We start from the raw sequence: 17,762 nt of genomic DNA on the forward strand, positions 1-17,762 counted from the left end.
CATGCTGTGATAAATAAAAATTCTTAGTAATTTTCTGATGAATAATATTATATTTCTAATTTCATTATCAATTAAATATACACTTCTAATACATTTTTTAAATTGAACTATGAAAATTCAATATTATTAGTATTTATCATTTAATTTATTATTTTTATTATTCTAATTTTTATATAATTATTTATATTTATATTCAATTTTTTTTTGACAAAAATCTAATTGTCAATTTTTTTAAAAATATCATGTTAAAAATTTTGATAGAAAAAAGCAAATACATTTTTTCTTGTAAAAAATTTTGTTCGTCAAACTTTTCTGATGCCATAATTAATTTTAAAAAACTTAATCAAGAACTAGATAGTAATATTAAACTAAAATTATACGGTTTATACAAACAGGTTTTTTATTAAAGTAAAATTTTTTTTGTAAATTTTTTTTTTATAGGCAGTAGCTGGAAATATTGAAAGTATAAGTCCTGGTTCTGAGAACACTATAGCTTACAAAAAATATGAAGCACATAAAAAGTTTTATGGAATTTCTCGTGACGAAGCTCAAAAAAGATATATTGATGTAATTAATGATTTAATAAAAAATAACAAAAAATTTAATAATCATATATCAGTTTCTTCAACTACTAATGTTCCCGGTATAAATATAATTAAAGAAGACAAAATTTTTAAAATAATAATGGATAAACCAAAAAAACGAAATGCTCTTACTTGGGATATGTATAAAGCTATTGGTGATTCTCTTCATCAATCAAATAATGACAATTCTACATCAATTACAGTTATAACTGGTTCTGGTGATTATTTTAGTTCTGGAAATGATATAGCTAATTTTTCTAATGCTCGTACATTAGAAGATTTTAAAAAGATAGGAGATGAAGCTTCAAAAATTTTAATAAATTATATAGGAGCATTTATTGATCATGACAAACCATTAATTGGATTAGTAAATGGTCCAGCAATTGGAATTGCAGTCACTACATTGCCTTTGTATGATTATGTAATTGTATCTGATAAAGCTACCTTTGAAACCCCTTTTTCTAAGTTAGGTATAACTGCTGAAGGTTGTAGTACTTATACATTTCCATTGTTGATGGGACATGTAAAAGCTACAGAACTTTTGACATTTGGAAAAAAATTAACAGCTTATGAAGCAAAAGAAAGAAATCTTATCAATGATATCATACCACATGATAATTTTAAAGTTCTTTCAGAAAAAAAAATTAAAGCGATATCTTCATTATATCCCGAAGCAATGAGAATCAATAAAAAGTTGATGAGAAATATATATAGAGAAAAACTTCATGAAATAAATAAAATAGAGGTTCCTATTGTATTTGAAAGATTTGCTAGTAAAGAATCTGTTGATGCTATAAACAAATTTTTAAAGAAAAAAAAATAAATACTTTTTAAGTTTTGAAAATATTGCATCAACTAAAAAAAAACTTATACTTCATAATTATGGTAATAAATTTTTTTTTTATTTCTTTATTACAAATAAAATTGTATTATACAAGATTTTTAATACATGTTAGTTTACATTTCTTCTTCAACAATATAGTCAATATTAATATTATGTAAAAAATTCTTTTAAATTTTTGAAGTTTAGTTATATTTATATGATAGTTTTTTGAATTAATAAAATTTAAATATTATCATAAAAATATTTAAATTTAAATTTTGGAAATTAAAAGTAACTAAAGTTTTGATGCTGAAGTTGCAATTATTTTTAAACGAAATTAAACACCAAAAATTGTTTAAAAACAATCTTATAAATTCTTTAATCTGGATATCCTAGACTTCTTTCACTTTTTCATGTATACCTTACTTTAAAAATATTTTTAATTTTCCACTGTTCATGAAATATTATACTTGATACTTTTTTCCGCAAAACACTTGTTAGTATTTTTTGTATATCAAATGCTTTAGTGTATATTTAACATTGCTAAAGATATTTTTTTCTTATTAAAATGTATAGCATAACTTCTTTAATTGTAGGATTCAAACATATTACATCCATTTTTTATTGTCAATAATTATCTAAATCTTAAGATCAACTAGTTAATTATTTTTTTGTAATATCGTTTTTTGTAAGAAATAAAATTAAGAAATTTTTTATTTTAATTTTATAAATTTAGAAAAAAAAAGTCATTTATCGATTAAAAATAAAAAAAACAATTTTGAAGACAGTTATAATGTTTCAAAATGAAGGCAATAAAACCAAAAATTACCGTAATGATTAATAAATAAAAGTTTCTGTTTAATATTGCATCTTAAATAAATTATTTTAATAAATATTTAATAAATTTTATCATTATAATTAATATTTTTGTAGTATTTACATTTAATATTATGAATTTTTTATTATTATTCATTTCTTCAATTGATCTGTTTTTAGCTGCATCATAATCATCCTCTAAATATTTTTCATCATTATTTTTTTACACAACTTTTTTTAAAGCATTTTAAAAATTATTAAATTTTTTACAATTTTAGTTTTACACTATATGAAACTCTAAAGATAACCTTTAATTGTTAAAAAAAAGATTTTTTCTTCTGGTAGAACTTCAAAATTTACATAATTTTGGAAAGCAACAGAGTTTCTATTTTGAGATAAAAATTACAGATCTACATTTATCACATTCTTTAAAAATAAAAAAATTTTTTAGCATTCTTAAGAATTTTATATAAATTTATAACTTAAAAAAACTTATGGTACAATACAAGATTCAGCTATTTTTTAATAAGTTTATTTTTTAGTTTTATTATTTTAAATACAAAAGAAAACTTGAATATTTAAAAAAATTTTTGTAATTGTTTACTTAATTAAGTTTCTTCTAAAAAAATGAATATTACTTGAAATACAGAAAATATTTGGTTCAAAATTTAAATAATGGAAAAGAAAGAAAGCAAATAATCTTATGATTAATAATTTAATGCCCAAATCATTTTTATATTATGGTTGTTTTAAAACGTAAAGAAAAAATATCTTTTTCTTGTTTATCAACAGAAGAGACAACCAGAGAAGCTGCTAGACGTCGTCTTTATGCTAAAGATGCAAAAAATACAATTTATGTTGATGGAGCGCATATGTTGAATGCTCCAACCAGTCAATATATCTTATCATGGACAAAATTTGTATGTTTAATGTATTAATTTTAATTTAAAAAATATTATTCTTTTTTTAGTTTTTATTAACAATTGTTTTATTTTCAATAATTTTTGATAAGAATATAGCTGATGATATTATAGGATACATTGCTTATTTTAATTATGGTTTATTTTGTTTAACAATATTAATTTATGTTACTATGCTTTATAGAAGAAGTCACGTTGATGAAGAAAGTGATTTAGTAGGAAATATTACATTTATTAGTTTAAAAACAGCAAAAGAAGCTGTAAGTTTGTTAATACTTTAAAAAAAAAAACAACTGTATTTTGTATTTTAGTATGTATTTTTATTATCATCTCAATTATGGATATCAATATGGTATTTCTATATTTTTGATAATACACCTAAAATTTGTAAAATGCCAAAAATTAAAAATACTGAAGAATATGTAATAGAAAAATTAAGAGAATTTATTTGTAATATAGACGTAGCTAATTATTATATAATAATTAGTATAATTACTATTACATTATATCAAATAGGTAGATTTGTAATTATTAAAAGACTTTAAAAATTATAATAAATAGTTATTTAATATTAATATATTATATATATAATAATATTGTTATTCTTAAATAATTAAAAAAATTTTTAAAACATTACCAATTTTAGTATAAATCTTGAGTATGGGTAACTAAAAAAAATTTAAAAATACTACAAATGTGTTTATTTAATATTATTATCAAATCTATCATATGTAATTATTTTTTTAATAAACTTTTATTTTTCTATCTAAATTGATAAGATATTCGTTAGCTTATCAAAACAATAATTTAAGATTTTGTTTGTAATAACATGTTTATGTAATATCTTTGATTGGTTTAAAAGATTGAAAAATTTTTAAACCATGTTTAGAAAGGTAAATGTTGATAAACATTATCTAATCATACTTTTTTTTTATTAAGATTAAAATAATAAGTTATATTATTTTTAGTTTTAACTTTATTATTAAGATGCTTCTTAAAATATTATTGTTAATTTTAATTTTTATTAATTTTTCTTTATCTACAAATATTCTTGTGGTTATCCATCTTTTTGGTCTTTCTCATGTAAGGCATATGGGAAAATTAGCTGATATTCTTAGTATTGCTGGATATAATGTAGTATGTTTTCTTTTTTTAATTAACATTAACTTTTTTTTTCTATTTATAAAAATAGACTTCTGTATACCTTCCAGTAGATCATGATATTAAAGATATTGTTGTAACTAAATTTGGAAAAAATATTAGAAGTAGTTTTAAAAATAATATAACTAAAAATGATAAAAAAGATAAAAATTATGTTAAATTTAAAAAAGATATTTGGACACAATCACAAACAAATTTTTTTCAAATTAGAAGAATGACTGAAACTATTGGTCAAATGCTTAAAAAATCATGTAAAAAATTTATTGATGATGATGTATTGACAAATCAAATAAAAAATGAAAAATTTGATTTAGCTATAAGTGAAGCTTTTGATATTTGTGCAATTGGTCTTTATCATCAATGGGGTATTGAAAATCATTTGACTGTTAGTTCTGGATTATTTTGGTCAACATATTATCCTTTATTTGGTTTACATTTTCCTGTAACACAGGTACCAGAATTATATGCTGACTATGGACATAAAGGAATGGGCTTAAAAGAAAGAATTTTAAATATTTATTTTCATTATTTTGGAGATCCTTTTCTTAAAGCTCCATTTATTTTTGAACAAGAATTATTTGATCAAAAATTTGGTAAAGGTGTTGTAAATTTAAAAAAAAAAATTTCTGATGCTGTATTTCATATAACAAATACTGAACCATTATTAGATTTTGCACATCCAACATTAGCAAAAATTGTTGAAATTGGTGGATTTTCTATTCCAAAAATAAATCCATTAACAGATGAATGGAATGAAATATTAAATGTACGCCCTCATAATATTATCGTTTCTTTTGGTACTGTAGCTGAAAGTTATTTAATGCCAGATGAGTATAAAAAAAGTTTATTAACAGTATTCAAGAAAATGTCAAATATAACTTTTATATGGAAATATGAGATTGATGATAAAGTAGGTGATGGAATAAAAAATTTAATTAAAAAAAAATGGTTTCCACAAACAGATCTTCTTGGAGATAAAAGAATTTCAGGTTTTATTTCACATGGTGGTATGAATAGTTTTTCAGAGGCAGCTTATCGTGGTGTTCCTGTAATAGCTGTACCATTATTTGCTGATCAATCAAGAAATTCAAGAGTTATTGAAATGTTAGGTATAGGAAAACAATTAAGTAAATTTGATGTTAAAAATTCTGATATTGTTGAAGATACCATAAATGAAGTTTTTCTAAAAAATACTGAATATTATAAAAATGTTCAAAAGATAAAGAAGATTCTTGAAAACAAACCATATAATTCAACAGAAATATTTATAAAATACGTTGATTTTGCAAGTAAATTTGGTGTACAACCACAAATGAGAATGCTTAGTGAAGATCATACATTCATTGAAAATTACAACTTAGATATCATAGCTTTACTAACTTTTCCAATGATCTTTATAATATATAGTGCAAAAATATTTATCAATTGGTTAATAAAGAAAAGTAATAAAAAATCTAAAAAAAAAACTAATTAGCATATAAACTTTTATATTTTATTAAATAATTAACATTGTAATATTTTTTAATAAAATTGGTTTTTCAAATTAATAAGTACATTTTTATGAAAATCTTAAAATATTTAACCAAAACTTTTTTCATTAGATAAATAAACATAAAAATCAGAATTATAGAATGGTTATTTTTAAAACTGTTATAAAAATTTATTAAAAGTAAGATTCATTTTTTTATCATTTTAAAAGAGAAAAATTTTTGAAATTTTAAACTTTTTTGAATCTTCATATTTATGTTTAGAATAAAGAATATATTTTGTTTTCATATTATAAAATAATTTAATATCTATTTTTACCATCTTATAAAATCAGATAATCATTAACTTTTTTTTTAAATAATTATTTTTAAATATGTTTATTATTATTATAATTAAATGTTTAATTAATAATTTTAATTAAAAATGGTCTTATAAAGTTTTGAAGATTGTAGTTATAAAATGTTTCAATTATATTTACTTTCAAAAAAGTTACTAATTTTTTAAAACTTAAAAATATTGTTCATATTTCTTAAAAAAAAATATATTTTATCATGAAGATTCATTTAAAATGATGTTGTTTTTTCCGTATTTTAAAAGGTTTTTTTTTTCTTTAAAAATTTAAAAAAAGACATTAAAAAAAACAAAAATTTATTTATAAAAATTAAAAATCTATTACAAATACAATTAGTCAAAATATGTATAAATAACTACAAAATTGACATTGAAACTGTGCAAATAACAAAAAAAATTGATACTACCAAAAGTGAATAGTATCAAAATTTTTTCCTTTATCTGTACTATATATACCATTTTTGTTCAATGGGAAAACTTTTGTTAATTACCCTGTATAATCTTACTAATTATAGAACTATTAATAATACTCATAGAAATCTAATTCTTATAGGAAAAAATATCCAAATTATATAATTTTTTTATAGAACTCTGTAATAAAAATAAGTAAGAATTTAAAAAATACAAACCTATAAAATATAGGATTTAATTATTTTCTTAATATATGGTCCTAAGGATGTTTCAATGTAATTCTTTATATATCCACAACGTTTCATTATATTTTTAGATGTCGTCCATAAAATTATATTATTAATATTAAAATCAATTGCTTGTTTATATGTTGCATCTAATGTAGCCTAAGAAGAAAAAAAAATACATATTAAAGTAAATAATCTAAAAAAAAAAATACCTTATCATAGAATTGTATATCTTCAATTACATCATTATATGGGTCTAATTCAAATTTATGATAAACATAAATTTCTTTTTTTTTATATCCTTCTTTAATTATTAAATTATTTAATCTTTTTGTTTCTCTCAAGACATCCTTAACATATAATCTTGCTGTTTCTACTGGTCTACCTGGATATAAATAAGCAGTTGGATATAAAGCATCTGTATGTTTAAGTAATGGAATCAACTCATTATTATGTGTTGGATAACAAAATGTAGAGTTTCTTTGTAAACCACTTTCATCACATATTGGAAAACCATAAAAACCCCATTTAGCTAATGGTCTCCAAATTTGACATTCTTTTAATGTAACCATAAGAAAATTATATGCTGCTTCATCAAATTCTTTCCTTGCTATTTTACTAGCTTGATTCCAATTCAAATAAGGAAATCGAGTTAAAACACGCTGCACAGATTCATACCTATAAATACGCTTTTTACTCCAGTTAGAATCATATGTTGGTCTCCATTCCTCAACATCAATAACAGCAATTCCACTAAATTCTGGATCAGGTATAATGATGTTAATGTCATTTCGAAGTTTTTTTACATGAGCAGATATGTTGGCATTCTTAAGTTTATAATTAATTAGTTAATTAACAAAAAATAAAATAAAATAACACACTTACTTGAGGTATTCCTCCATTAATAAATTCATTATGAGTAGCGTTAATGTATTTTAAATATGGGTATAGCCCAACATTTTTTTCGTAAAAAATTACGATGTTTTCTCCTTGAAATTTTTGATCTTTGTTAGTAATAATTCCATACTTCTCTACAGGAATTGTTAAATTAATTTTTTTACAATTTTCAGTGAATGAATTCCAATAAAATGATGGAATTTCATCTCCAAAAATAGTTTTAGTACATAACATTAGTAAGTAAAAAACAGAATGAAAAGTTATGACCATATTAAAGAACATTCTCCTAAAATAAATTTTTTAAAATTTAAAGTTGAAAATAAGTGTATTTCAAGAACATAAATATATTGATAATATTTATCAAAGACGATTAAATAATAACAATAATTTTAAAATATCAGGTGCAAGCTTATAAAAGTTGAATAAAAAAAAAATCTTGTTTATACATACAAATGATATACAAATAAATATCTACATATAATTTTATTTCTTGTCAAAAAGGGATTGGATGAAAACAATATAATAAATGGAATGCTTTTAATAAAACAGCTTATAAAACTATTAAATAAAAATCTAGGATGTATAATATTAAAAAAAAAAAACTTTACAATGTTTGATGACAGAAATGAAAAAGATATGAAAAAGGTAAAAGTCTATTGAAAGAACAAGATATGTATCATTTTTGATAGATTGCTAGATATGCACATTTTATTATAGATTAAAAAATACAAAAAAAAAAAAAAAATTAAATTTAGATGATTCTAGAAGATGATTTTTATTCATATAATTTTTTGATATGATAAATAAAAAATGTACTTTATAAAAGAATTTTATTATTGAAAATACGAAAATTACAATTTTGATAAAAAAATATCAAAGTAAATTTTTGAAATAATTGGTTATTTATTAGTTTATTCAATCATATAATAAATTATGAAGTAACAAAAGATATTTAAAAAAATCAATTTCCGCCTTTCTTCTCATAAATTTTATCAGCAGGTATCTTTATCTCTTTGGTCATTTTTTTATTATTTTCAATTATTTTTCTCCAAAATAATAACATATTTGAATTTTTAATTATTTTTATTTATTGAAAGTTTTGATAAAATTCAAAAACTAAAAATTTTTAAAATAACAAATTCTCAATTGCCGTTTTTTTTTGTTACTTTTTAGTGATTAAAAATTATTGACATTTTTATTTAAATTTTTACTTAAGATATAATTTTTTAAAGTTTTTAATTTTAATATAAAGATAATATTTTTTAATATAATAAGAATGTAAATAAAGAAGGTAAATTATCTTATCAAAATAATTTACAAAATATATTTATATTTATCTTTCTATAGTAATTTTTATATTAAAAAATGTTACAAAAATAAAAATATCAATTTTTAACGAAGTGATTAGAATGGGTAATTACTGTAGAAGTAATATACTAGTTAGAGGTAACCTTTATTTAATAAATATATAAAAATATTAGTAGTTTACATCATTTTATTTACTTCCTCTTATAACATGAATTAATAGATAATTTTATCAAACCATATATATATATCATAAAGTAGGCTATCAATTTTTCAAAAACATTTCGATGAAAGTTTTTATAAAAAAAATATGTATTTCCTTTCATTTTAATTCAAGTTTTATTAAGAAAAATATGTCGTTAGAAATATTGTGAAAAAAAAACTTATATGTCAAATAAAAGAATTAAATTAAATATATTTCTATTTCGCAATAGTAAAGTATTTACTTTTACCTTAGTTTTTTAGAAAAATTATATGAAATATAAGACTAGTAAAAAAATTTTGTTCGATTTATCTATTAAAAACACAATAAAAAATATTGTGACAATGACAATTATAGAAAAATTGAATATACTTCGTAACTTTATACATGTTTAACAAAAATTATACAAGTTTTTTTTTGGATACAACTTAACGATAACATCTAGTAAACCACATGATAGCGCAAGTTTTTAAATTTTATTATTAAATTTATTATTTAAAAATTTTAAGTAAAAATTATTCACAAAAATAAGATAATTGATATCCACTTAATAATTTGCTTTGGTAAATAATACTACTTCATTATGTGTTTTGGAACTGGCATTTTGTATTACAAATAACAATTTACTCCACAAAGTTCTAACGTAGTAATACAATCAAGCTTAGGATATTTTGAATACGGTTCACTTTTTTTATCTTCAACAGTTAAACCATCAAGTTGTCCACGAATTTTATCAATAACATTCATCCACTTTCCAGGGAAAAATTTTTTTTTTATCGAAAAAAATGTCTTTCCAGTTAGTAAAGCATCACTACCAGCTGTATGTTGAAGACCAACCCTTTCAACTTGTAACATTAAAGCAACATCTTGAAGACCACCTTGTAACTTCACAGAAGATGGTTCTGGTTCTTTTAAAAGAATCTTTAAATCCACACTTGATGGGAAAAGTGTATTTATCAGATGAGTAAATTTCATTTCATCTAATGGTGGATGTCGACATAATATAGATTTAATAATATAACAGAAGTCAAATCCAGATGAAAAGGCAAGCCAAATAACTTTTGGATTAGCTAGTAGCCCACTTGTGGTTAAAAGTTCACCAAATGCTTCCATAGATATTCCATCTTTTTGATGTTTATTAAAATCAATACCACTTTTTTGTAAAAGTTCAATAGATTTTGGAGAATAATAATCAGCATACATATTAAATTCAAAATTAAATTGAAAAACAGGATTTCCAGGAGGTAAATTCCCATCAGCATTAAAAAATGTAAATCCAATCTGGATAACTTTTAATAATTCCACATTACAAATAATTCTTTTGAAATTAAAATCTTTCCTGTTTTTAAAATATCCCATTGGTGTTGCAACGACTCCAGGAAATTCAGAATCAACAGAAACAAAAGGATACATTTCAACTAGATTATGAATAATTGAAAATACCTCACGAAGATTTCCCTTCCAAACATCTATTATTTGAATTTCTTCACTTTTACTTGCTATAAGACGTGATAAAGTAGTCATTTTTAACCATATGAAAATATAAAACAATAAAGTTAGATAAACTAGGTAATAAGTAATATATATATTTACAATAAAGTTTTATTTATACAACTAATTGTAATCTAAAAATAAAAAAATTAATTTAAAATGAAAATATTAAGAAAATATAAAAAAATTCATTGAAAAATGAGATGATTTCAATTTAAGTTTATCTTTTCACGAAAAAAATTAGTATGGTTGGAATAAAGTTTAAAAAGAAATTACTTAAAATAAAAAACAAATATATTCTAGAATAATTTAATATTTTAAATTAATTAATTATGGAAACAGATGGAAGTGTTCTATTTCTTCATCAAAGATGTAATTTCTTACAAAAAATTGCTATCCACTTAGCTGTAGAAAGTAAATTAAATGCTTGAAAAACAAATTGTATAATAAAACATATATTTCAGATGAAAAATTAAAAAGCAAAAATGTTGAATTACTAGAAAGAAGAATAAACAAAGAAATGAGAGAAATATCATTTGGAAATAAAGTGAACCTTGATCAAAGTATTAAAAGGAATATTTGTAAGAACAAAAAATGTATGAAAACATTAACCTCTGAATCTATTGGTATTAAATTAAAGACGAATAGTAAGAAGCAACATTTCATCATTAGAAAATGTAAAAGTTGCAATTTTTCAACAAAGTATTTGCTAAAAAAGTAACTTATGCATAAATTAATATTCATATTATATAGTCTTTCTTTGATATATTATACAATTTATTTTATATTTTACTACTATCGTTTGTAACATTTTTAATTAAAAAAGCACTAGTTTATTGGTTTGGATAATATTTCTGGAGAATCTTCTAGAAAAGCCATGTTTTTTTTAGAATAAGTTATTTTGCCTTTATTTTTAAAAATATAAAACATAAGATTAATATAATACAAAATTTTAAACGTCTTAAAGTTTTTTTTAATTTAATGTGATTATTTTTGTTTTAATAATTAAAGAAATTGATTTATTTGTTTTAGTTAATGTTGTATTTTTAGTGTATATAAAAAAAAACAATCTGTAAAATTTTTTTGTTGATTTTTTTTGTTGACTTTTTTAAAACAAGAAAATATTTAATAACAAAAAGTGCAGAATTAGCTTTTTCTGCATAGTGCTTATTATAAAGTGGAACTTGAAAGATGAAACTATTAAAAATTTAGTTTTTAACCTTAATGTTAAGACATGAAAAAGGGTAATAGTTAGTAAATAGTATAACTTCATAAAAATATTTTTAAAAATTGAATTCTGACGTAAATTTATAAAGATAAAATATCTTCATGAAATTATTACTAACTTATTTAAATGTTAATCTATTTATATGTGGTTTTGGAAAAGAGGTAGAGAATGCTTTGAAGCATACAATACCATTCATTCTGAAATGCATTCAAATTTCAAGATTAATTGTGAGAATTTTAATGAAGTAAAATAGTTAAACTATTTTTATACTTCAAATAAAAAATTTTTATTTAATTTTACATACTCATTAAAACTTATTTAAAAATAATTATACTAAATTTCTAATATATGATTCATATTAAGATATAATCCAAAAATCAATTCCAAAAAAATTCTCCAACAATAAATATTTTGAAGTGTTTAAATTTAGTAATAGAGATATATTTTATTTATACCAAAAATCTTTTGTCAACAAAAGTGGCGTCTGATTATGTGATTAAAAATTGAATTTATAATTCAACATGTTCCATGTAATACTGAAAAGATGCAATCGTTTTCATTCAATTATTTGTAAAAGAATTGAAATGAACTGTGACAGCACTGCTAACTGGTAATTTAATTAAACACTACCAGAAATTTATTATTTTTCTATATTTTTATTGAGTAAATTACAACATAAACATGTATGTTATTTACAATTACGCTTACATGAATGTCAGTTTCATGATTATTAATTACATAATAAACTATTTAAATACACCAATTATATGAAATAATTGTTGGAAATTATGGTAATTAACCAATATTTCCATTAAATAAAATATTTTGCTAATATATTTTAATCTTTTATTTTTTTTTAAGATTTATTATAAAATAAATGTTTGATATGATGACTTTATTAGTAGAGATAATAAGTCTCTAAATAGCAAATAAAGTAGTACAATTAAATATACTAATTAAAATTTTTTTTTAAAAATTATATTGAATATCTACAATTTGTTGTAAATTAAGATGGTATTTAATTTTATAATTTTTGTAAAATGATTGATTGATAAATTTGTTTTTGTAGCGTAAATTTACTTTAGTGTAAATAGTATTTTAAAACTATGTAAAAACTTTGGAGATACTATGAAAAAAAAAGAAAGTATAAAAATGTAAACAAGTAAAGAAATTATTAATTTTAATATGTCAAAATCAAATCTTTAATTATCGTTTTTTTTGCATTCTATAAAAACTAGAAATTAGAATAAATAGTTTTGTAAATTATTTAAATTATTAAATGTTAGTTGTTCAATTCTAAAAAATGTTCTAGAATATTTTGAAATTCTGGAGCTCTTATGCAATCACTATGTCCCAACTGTAATTCTTCATTAAATATAATCATTTTTACTTTTTTTCCTGAATCTTTTGCTAATATATACAATTGTTGTGTCATAAAAAATGGTATAATCCAATCATCTTTAGCATGAACTAATGTTATTGGACAGGTTACATGTAAAATTTGTTCATCATTACGCATTCGAACACTATATGATTCTGTTCTTTCTGCAGCATATTTATATACATATGTAAATGATCTGTATGCTGTATTAAATGGATAATAAATAAAAGCATCAAAAGCACTTGTAAAGCATGATTCTAACAAAATTCCTTGAGGTCCTTTTTTTTCTTTGCCTAAATCAGCAGCAACTCTTGTAACAATTGCTCCACCCATAGAATGTCCCCATAAATAAATTCGTCCTGGAGCCAATTTATAAATATATTTATATAAAACTTTTAAATCATCATAAAATCCTTCTTCATCACATTCACCTGAAGAATCTGCAAATCCTCGATAATCTAAAGCAATAGCATGACAATTATTTGAAGCTAACTTATTAGCAACACAAATAGATTTAATATTTCCTCTATATCCAAAAGCTCCATGACAATAAATAACAACTTTATGTCCATGATCTATAATAGCTTTCTCAAAAGTTGATCTTTCATATTTTTTATCATTAATTTTTGATAATGCAGATAAATCATGAGGTAGAGTATGCCATACACCTATACGGACTCCTTTTTGTACTTGTATATAAAAATTTCTCGTTAAATATTTTACACCATCAACTTTTGGATTTCCCAAATTTCGAATAAATCTTGTTGCATAATTCATAAAAAAACACATTCGAAAAAGTTTTCCATAATTTGTTGCACATATAAATAATCCAATATGATTTAATATTATTAAACCAATAAAAACAGAAAATACATGAAAAAAATAAATGAAGGCAGAGTATATCTGATACATATTTGAAATATTTTTTCTTTTATTATATTATATAATTAATACATCTGTTATGAGTATCAAGGTTTTTGTATAGTCAAGTTGTTAAATTTTACAATAAAAAATAAATAACAACTGCAAATATAATTATTTTTTGTTTATTATATTAAGATTTTTTTTACTACATAAAATTTAAATATTATAAAAAAAATACAAAAATTATTTCAATATATAGTTTTTGACATTAGAATGAATAAAATTTTTATATCAGTTATAAAGGTATTTATAAAGTTTAATTTTTAAAAAGTACATGACAAGTAGATAATATTAGTTAAATTATTTTTTAAATAATTTATTTTTAATATTATAAGATTTTCTATAAAGTATTTTTTAAATAAAAGTTTATTCAATAATTATTTTTTTATTATAAAATTCTTTTATTAAAATAGTAATATTGCTGATAATGAATTTCATGATTACCCATTTTGTAAATAAAATATTAAATATTTCAAAATTACAATGATGAAAAATTAGTTTGTTTTCCAAATCAATAAATTTTATTTCAAAATAAAGTATTATGAAATCATATATGCAAGATTTCAATAATTATATCACATAATATACATTGTTTTTTTTTGCGTCTCTAACATCTTAGTTATTTTTTTAGATATTCAATAATTTTGTTATTTTATGTTATATACTTTTCTCTACTTTTCAGTAATAGTCGAGTAAATTGTTTCCTACTGAAGCATCCACTTGTTTTTTCTAGAAAAATCTATATGATACTAGGCGGTTGGAGAAAAATTTTTTAATTTATATATAAAGTGTATTTTAGTAGTAGTTGTTAACTTTTTATTTTGATTTCAGACTACTTTATTACTATTATCTAATACAAATGGCTAACCGTTGGTTAACACATTTTATTCGTGATCCATTCATGTCTTCTACATTAAGAGAAGCCAGAAGAATGTGTGATGAATTTGATCGTGCTTTTATGATGCCTCCATATTGGCTTAACAAGACACTTTCTGAAACTCACAAATTTGGTCAACCATCTTCTGAGATTATTGACAATGAAAAAGAATTTAAAGTAAAGATGGATGTTTCACACTTTGCTCCAGAAGAATTAAAAGTTACTGTCAAAGACAAGTGTCTTCAAGTTGAGGGTCACCATGAGGAAAAATCTGATCAATATGGAACAGTAAGTTTTTAAAATTATTAGTTATATTTATTCTATTTTTTTTTCAGATTCAAAGAAGTTTTGTTCGTAGATATACTTTACCACCAAATTTAAAAGAAGAAAATGTAATAAGTCAACTTAATAAAGATGGTATCCTTACTGTTGGAGGTACAAAACTTGAAGTAGAAGAAAATAAAGCCAAAAGTATCCCTATTGAATTCAAATAAATTTATGTATTTTTTACATATATTTAAATGTCTTTTAAAATTCAACAACACAACGTATTAAATTTTTTTTTATTTATTTTGACAAATGTCATGTTATGTTATATTAATTTTAAATTTTTGATTAAGAATAAAATATAAAATATTCTTATTATCATTGTATTTTTTTTATCTTTACTCAATGATTTATTTTTTAATAGTATATTCTAAATTTTGTATATTTCTTATAACTTTTATTATTTTCTCACATTCTACATGTACAAAAAGTGATTCAAAGATAAAAAAAGATGCTACAAAACCAAGAAGTCTTAGATTATTATCTACCAAAGAACATTTATCTCATGATAAAATTAATACAGCAATAAATGGTATAGACAATAGATCTTCTTTAAGTGGTAGGTTGGAGAATAGTTACATGAAACTTATAATACTTCTTTTTAATTTTAAGAATCTAAAAGTAATTCATCACATACAAAAAGTAAAAAAAGGTAGATTTATAAAAAAATGCAAATTTTAAATTATTATTATGTACATAATTTAATTATGTTAAATTTTTAATTATCATTATTTAGAAGTGTTAAAAAACGGGGAGAATATAAGAAAAAAAATAGTACATCAGATGGTTTACCTCAAAAAGATAGACTATTCACATTATCTGAAAAAGAAGTTAATCGTGAAAATAAAAATTATGAAAGAGATAGTAAAAAAAATAAGAAACCATCAATAAAGGAACCAAAAAAAGAAGAAAAAAAAGTATTAAAAACAAGTACATCTAAAAATGATAAGAAAAAACAAATCAATGAAACGAGTAACTCAAAAAAATCAAGAAAAGAGTTAAAGATTGAAACAAAATCAAGTAAAGAAAAAGTTAATAGTAAAAAAAAAGAATCACAAAAAGATAAACCAATTAAAGCTAAAAATAGTAAAGAATCTTCTTCTAAAAATGAAAGTAAAAAAGAGGTAAATGATGGTTTAAAGAAAAAAAAGAAAAAAAAATTATTTTCTTTTGGTTCTAAAAATAATGAGGATAAAACAAATTCAAAGACAGATTCAGACAAAGAAGTTATTAAAAAAAATAAAAAATTGAGTTCAATAAAAAAAATAAAAAATAATCAGGATTCAAAAAAGAATAACAATAGTCAAAGCTTTTTACAACCAACTCAAAGATCACTAAAAAAAAATACTCATTCAATTGTTACAAATCCAAATAAAGTTAATAGTAATAAATCTTCTGTAAAAGAGGCAAAATCTACCAAACAGTCAAAGAAAAAGGAAAAAGGAAGTGTAAAATCTAATGTGTCTAGTAATAAATCAACAAAATCATTACAAAAAAAAAATAATACTAAAGGAAGTATAAAACAAATAAAAAGTAAACTTTTTAAAATTAAAGAAAATAAAAAAGAAAAATCTAGTAGTAAAATTGAATAAAAATTTTTATTATATGATATCAATAATATTTATTTTTAACTTAAAGTACTAAACATAAATGCCAATAAATATAAAGAAATAATTTATTAATAAAATCAATTTTCATCAATTTTTTGGCCATAAAAAAATGAACAAAACTCGTGTGATATAATAATTTATTTTCAAAATATGATATAAATAAATAACTTTTAATTATTTAACTACTATTACTATTTGTTAACTATTAATGGAATATTATATATATATATTTTTTTATCTTAATTTTTTTACACCAATTTAGTATAACTTTATATATAAAAATAATATACACCATTTATATAGTTTTTAAAATTAACATTAATAGTAATAATTAATGTTAAAAAAGTTTATCAAAAAAATGTATAAATTATATTTCTTAATAATTTGTTTTTTTAAATAAATAAAAATTTTTTCAAAGAATATCATTATATATATATTTTATTTTAAATAATATAATTTTTACAAAATAAATTATTACATAAATTTAATTGTTATTATAATATTAAATATTATATTAATAAAAATTTACTTATTTTTAATATTAATATACTTATTAAAAAAATATTATATATATATTTAAACATTTTTATATCTATAAATAATGGTTTTTATTAATAAAAAAAAATTATAATAATATTTGTCATATGATTATTATGTTTAATAATTCTTTAAAATATTAAACAGCACCAATAATAATTAATTACATAATAATTTCCATAAATTAACCTAATTTATAATG

At 20.6% G+C, this 17,762-nt stretch overlaps 9 protein-coding genes across 9 annotated transcripts; 6 read left to right on the plus strand and 3 right to left on the minus strand.

The window, feature by feature from the left end:
* Nucleotides 1–242: 242 nt before the first annotated feature.
* SRAE_2000096500 (Enoyl-CoA delta isomerase 2, mitochondrial) lies at nt 243–1,407 on the plus strand (the record flags this gene model as incomplete). The annotated part of the gene is made up of 2 exons (XM_024651860.1): nt 243–395; nt 442–1,407. 2 exons carry the CDS (start codon nt 243–245, stop codon nt 1,405–1,407), a joined length of 1,119 nt encoding a protein of 372 aa, XP_024505495.1.
* Nucleotides 1,408–2,963: 1,556 nt separating this feature from the next.
* On the plus strand, nt 2,964–3,688 carry SRAE_2000096600 (Hypothetical protein; the record flags this gene model as incomplete). The annotated part of the gene is made up of 3 exons (XM_024651861.1): nt 2,964–3,143; nt 3,194–3,403; nt 3,455–3,688. 3 exons carry the CDS (start codon nt 2,964–2,966, stop codon nt 3,686–3,688), a joined length of 624 nt encoding a protein of 207 aa, XP_024505496.1.
* A 547-nt stretch (nt 3,689–4,235) lies between these two features.
* SRAE_2000096700 (UDP-glucuronosyl/UDP-glucosyltransferase family-containing protein) lies at nt 4,236–5,778 on the plus strand (the record flags this gene model as incomplete). The annotated part of the gene is made up of 2 exons (XM_024651862.1): nt 4,236–4,280; nt 4,336–5,778. The coding sequence occupies 2 exons, from the start codon at nt 4,236–4,238 to the stop codon at nt 5,776–5,778; spliced, it is 1,488 nt and encodes a 495-aa protein (XP_024505497.1).
* Nucleotides 5,779–6,772: 994 nt separating this feature from the next.
* Nucleotides 6,773–7,912, minus strand: SRAE_2000096800 (Aldolase-type TIM barrel domain and Glycoside hydrolase, superfamily domain and Hyaluronidase family-containing protein; the record flags this gene model as incomplete). The annotated part of the gene is made up of 3 exons (XM_024651864.1): nt 6,773–6,940; nt 6,994–7,608; nt 7,667–7,912. 3 exons carry the CDS (start codon nt 7,910–7,912, stop codon nt 6,773–6,775), a joined length of 1,029 nt encoding a protein of 342 aa, XP_024505498.1.
* A 1,882-nt stretch (nt 7,913–9,794) lies between these two features.
* Nucleotides 9,795–10,709, minus strand: SRAE_2000096900 (Pop2; the record flags this gene model as incomplete). The annotated part of the gene is made up of 1 exon (XM_024651865.1): nt 9,795–10,709. The coding sequence occupies one exon, from the start codon at nt 10,707–10,709 to the stop codon at nt 9,795–9,797; it is 915 nt and encodes a 304-aa protein (XP_024505499.1).
* Nucleotides 10,710–11,008: 299 nt separating this feature from the next.
* SRAE_2000097000 (RNAse P, Rpr2/Rpp21 subunit family-containing protein) lies at nt 11,009–11,397 on the plus strand (the record flags this gene model as incomplete). The annotated part of the gene is made up of 2 exons (XM_024651866.1): nt 11,009–11,090; nt 11,141–11,397. The coding sequence occupies 2 exons, from the start codon at nt 11,009–11,011 to the stop codon at nt 11,395–11,397; spliced, it is 339 nt and encodes a 112-aa protein (XP_024505500.1).
* A 1,789-nt stretch (nt 11,398–13,186) lies between these two features.
* SRAE_2000097100 (Hypothetical protein) lies at nt 13,187–14,062 on the minus strand (the record flags this gene model as incomplete). Its single annotated transcript, XM_024651867.1, has 1 exon — nt 13,187–14,062. The coding sequence occupies one exon, from the start codon at nt 14,060–14,062 to the stop codon at nt 13,187–13,189; it is 876 nt and encodes a 291-aa protein (XP_024505501.1).
* A 1,006-nt stretch (nt 14,063–15,068) lies between these two features.
* Nucleotides 15,069–15,580, plus strand: SRAE_2000097200 (Protein lethal(2)essential for life; the record flags this gene model as incomplete). Its single annotated transcript, XM_024651868.1, has 2 exons — nt 15,069–15,374; nt 15,422–15,580. 2 exons carry the CDS (start codon nt 15,069–15,071, stop codon nt 15,578–15,580), a joined length of 465 nt encoding a protein of 154 aa, XP_024505502.1.
* Nucleotides 15,581–15,758: 178 nt separating this feature from the next.
* On the plus strand, nt 15,759–17,005 carry SRAE_2000097300 (Hypothetical protein; the record flags this gene model as incomplete). Its single annotated transcript, XM_024651869.1, has 3 exons — nt 15,759–15,972; nt 16,026–16,065; nt 16,150–17,005. 3 exons carry the CDS (start codon nt 15,759–15,761, stop codon nt 17,003–17,005), a joined length of 1,110 nt encoding a protein of 369 aa, XP_024505503.1.
* Between the last annotated feature and the right edge of the window lie 757 nt (nt 17,006–17,762).

The sequence above is a fragment of the Strongyloides ratti genome (genome assembly GCF_001040885.1).
Source record: "Strongyloides ratti genome assembly S_ratti_ED321, chromosome : 2".
NCBI lineage: Eukaryota > Metazoa > Nematoda > Chromadorea > Rhabditida > Strongyloididae > Strongyloides > Strongyloides ratti.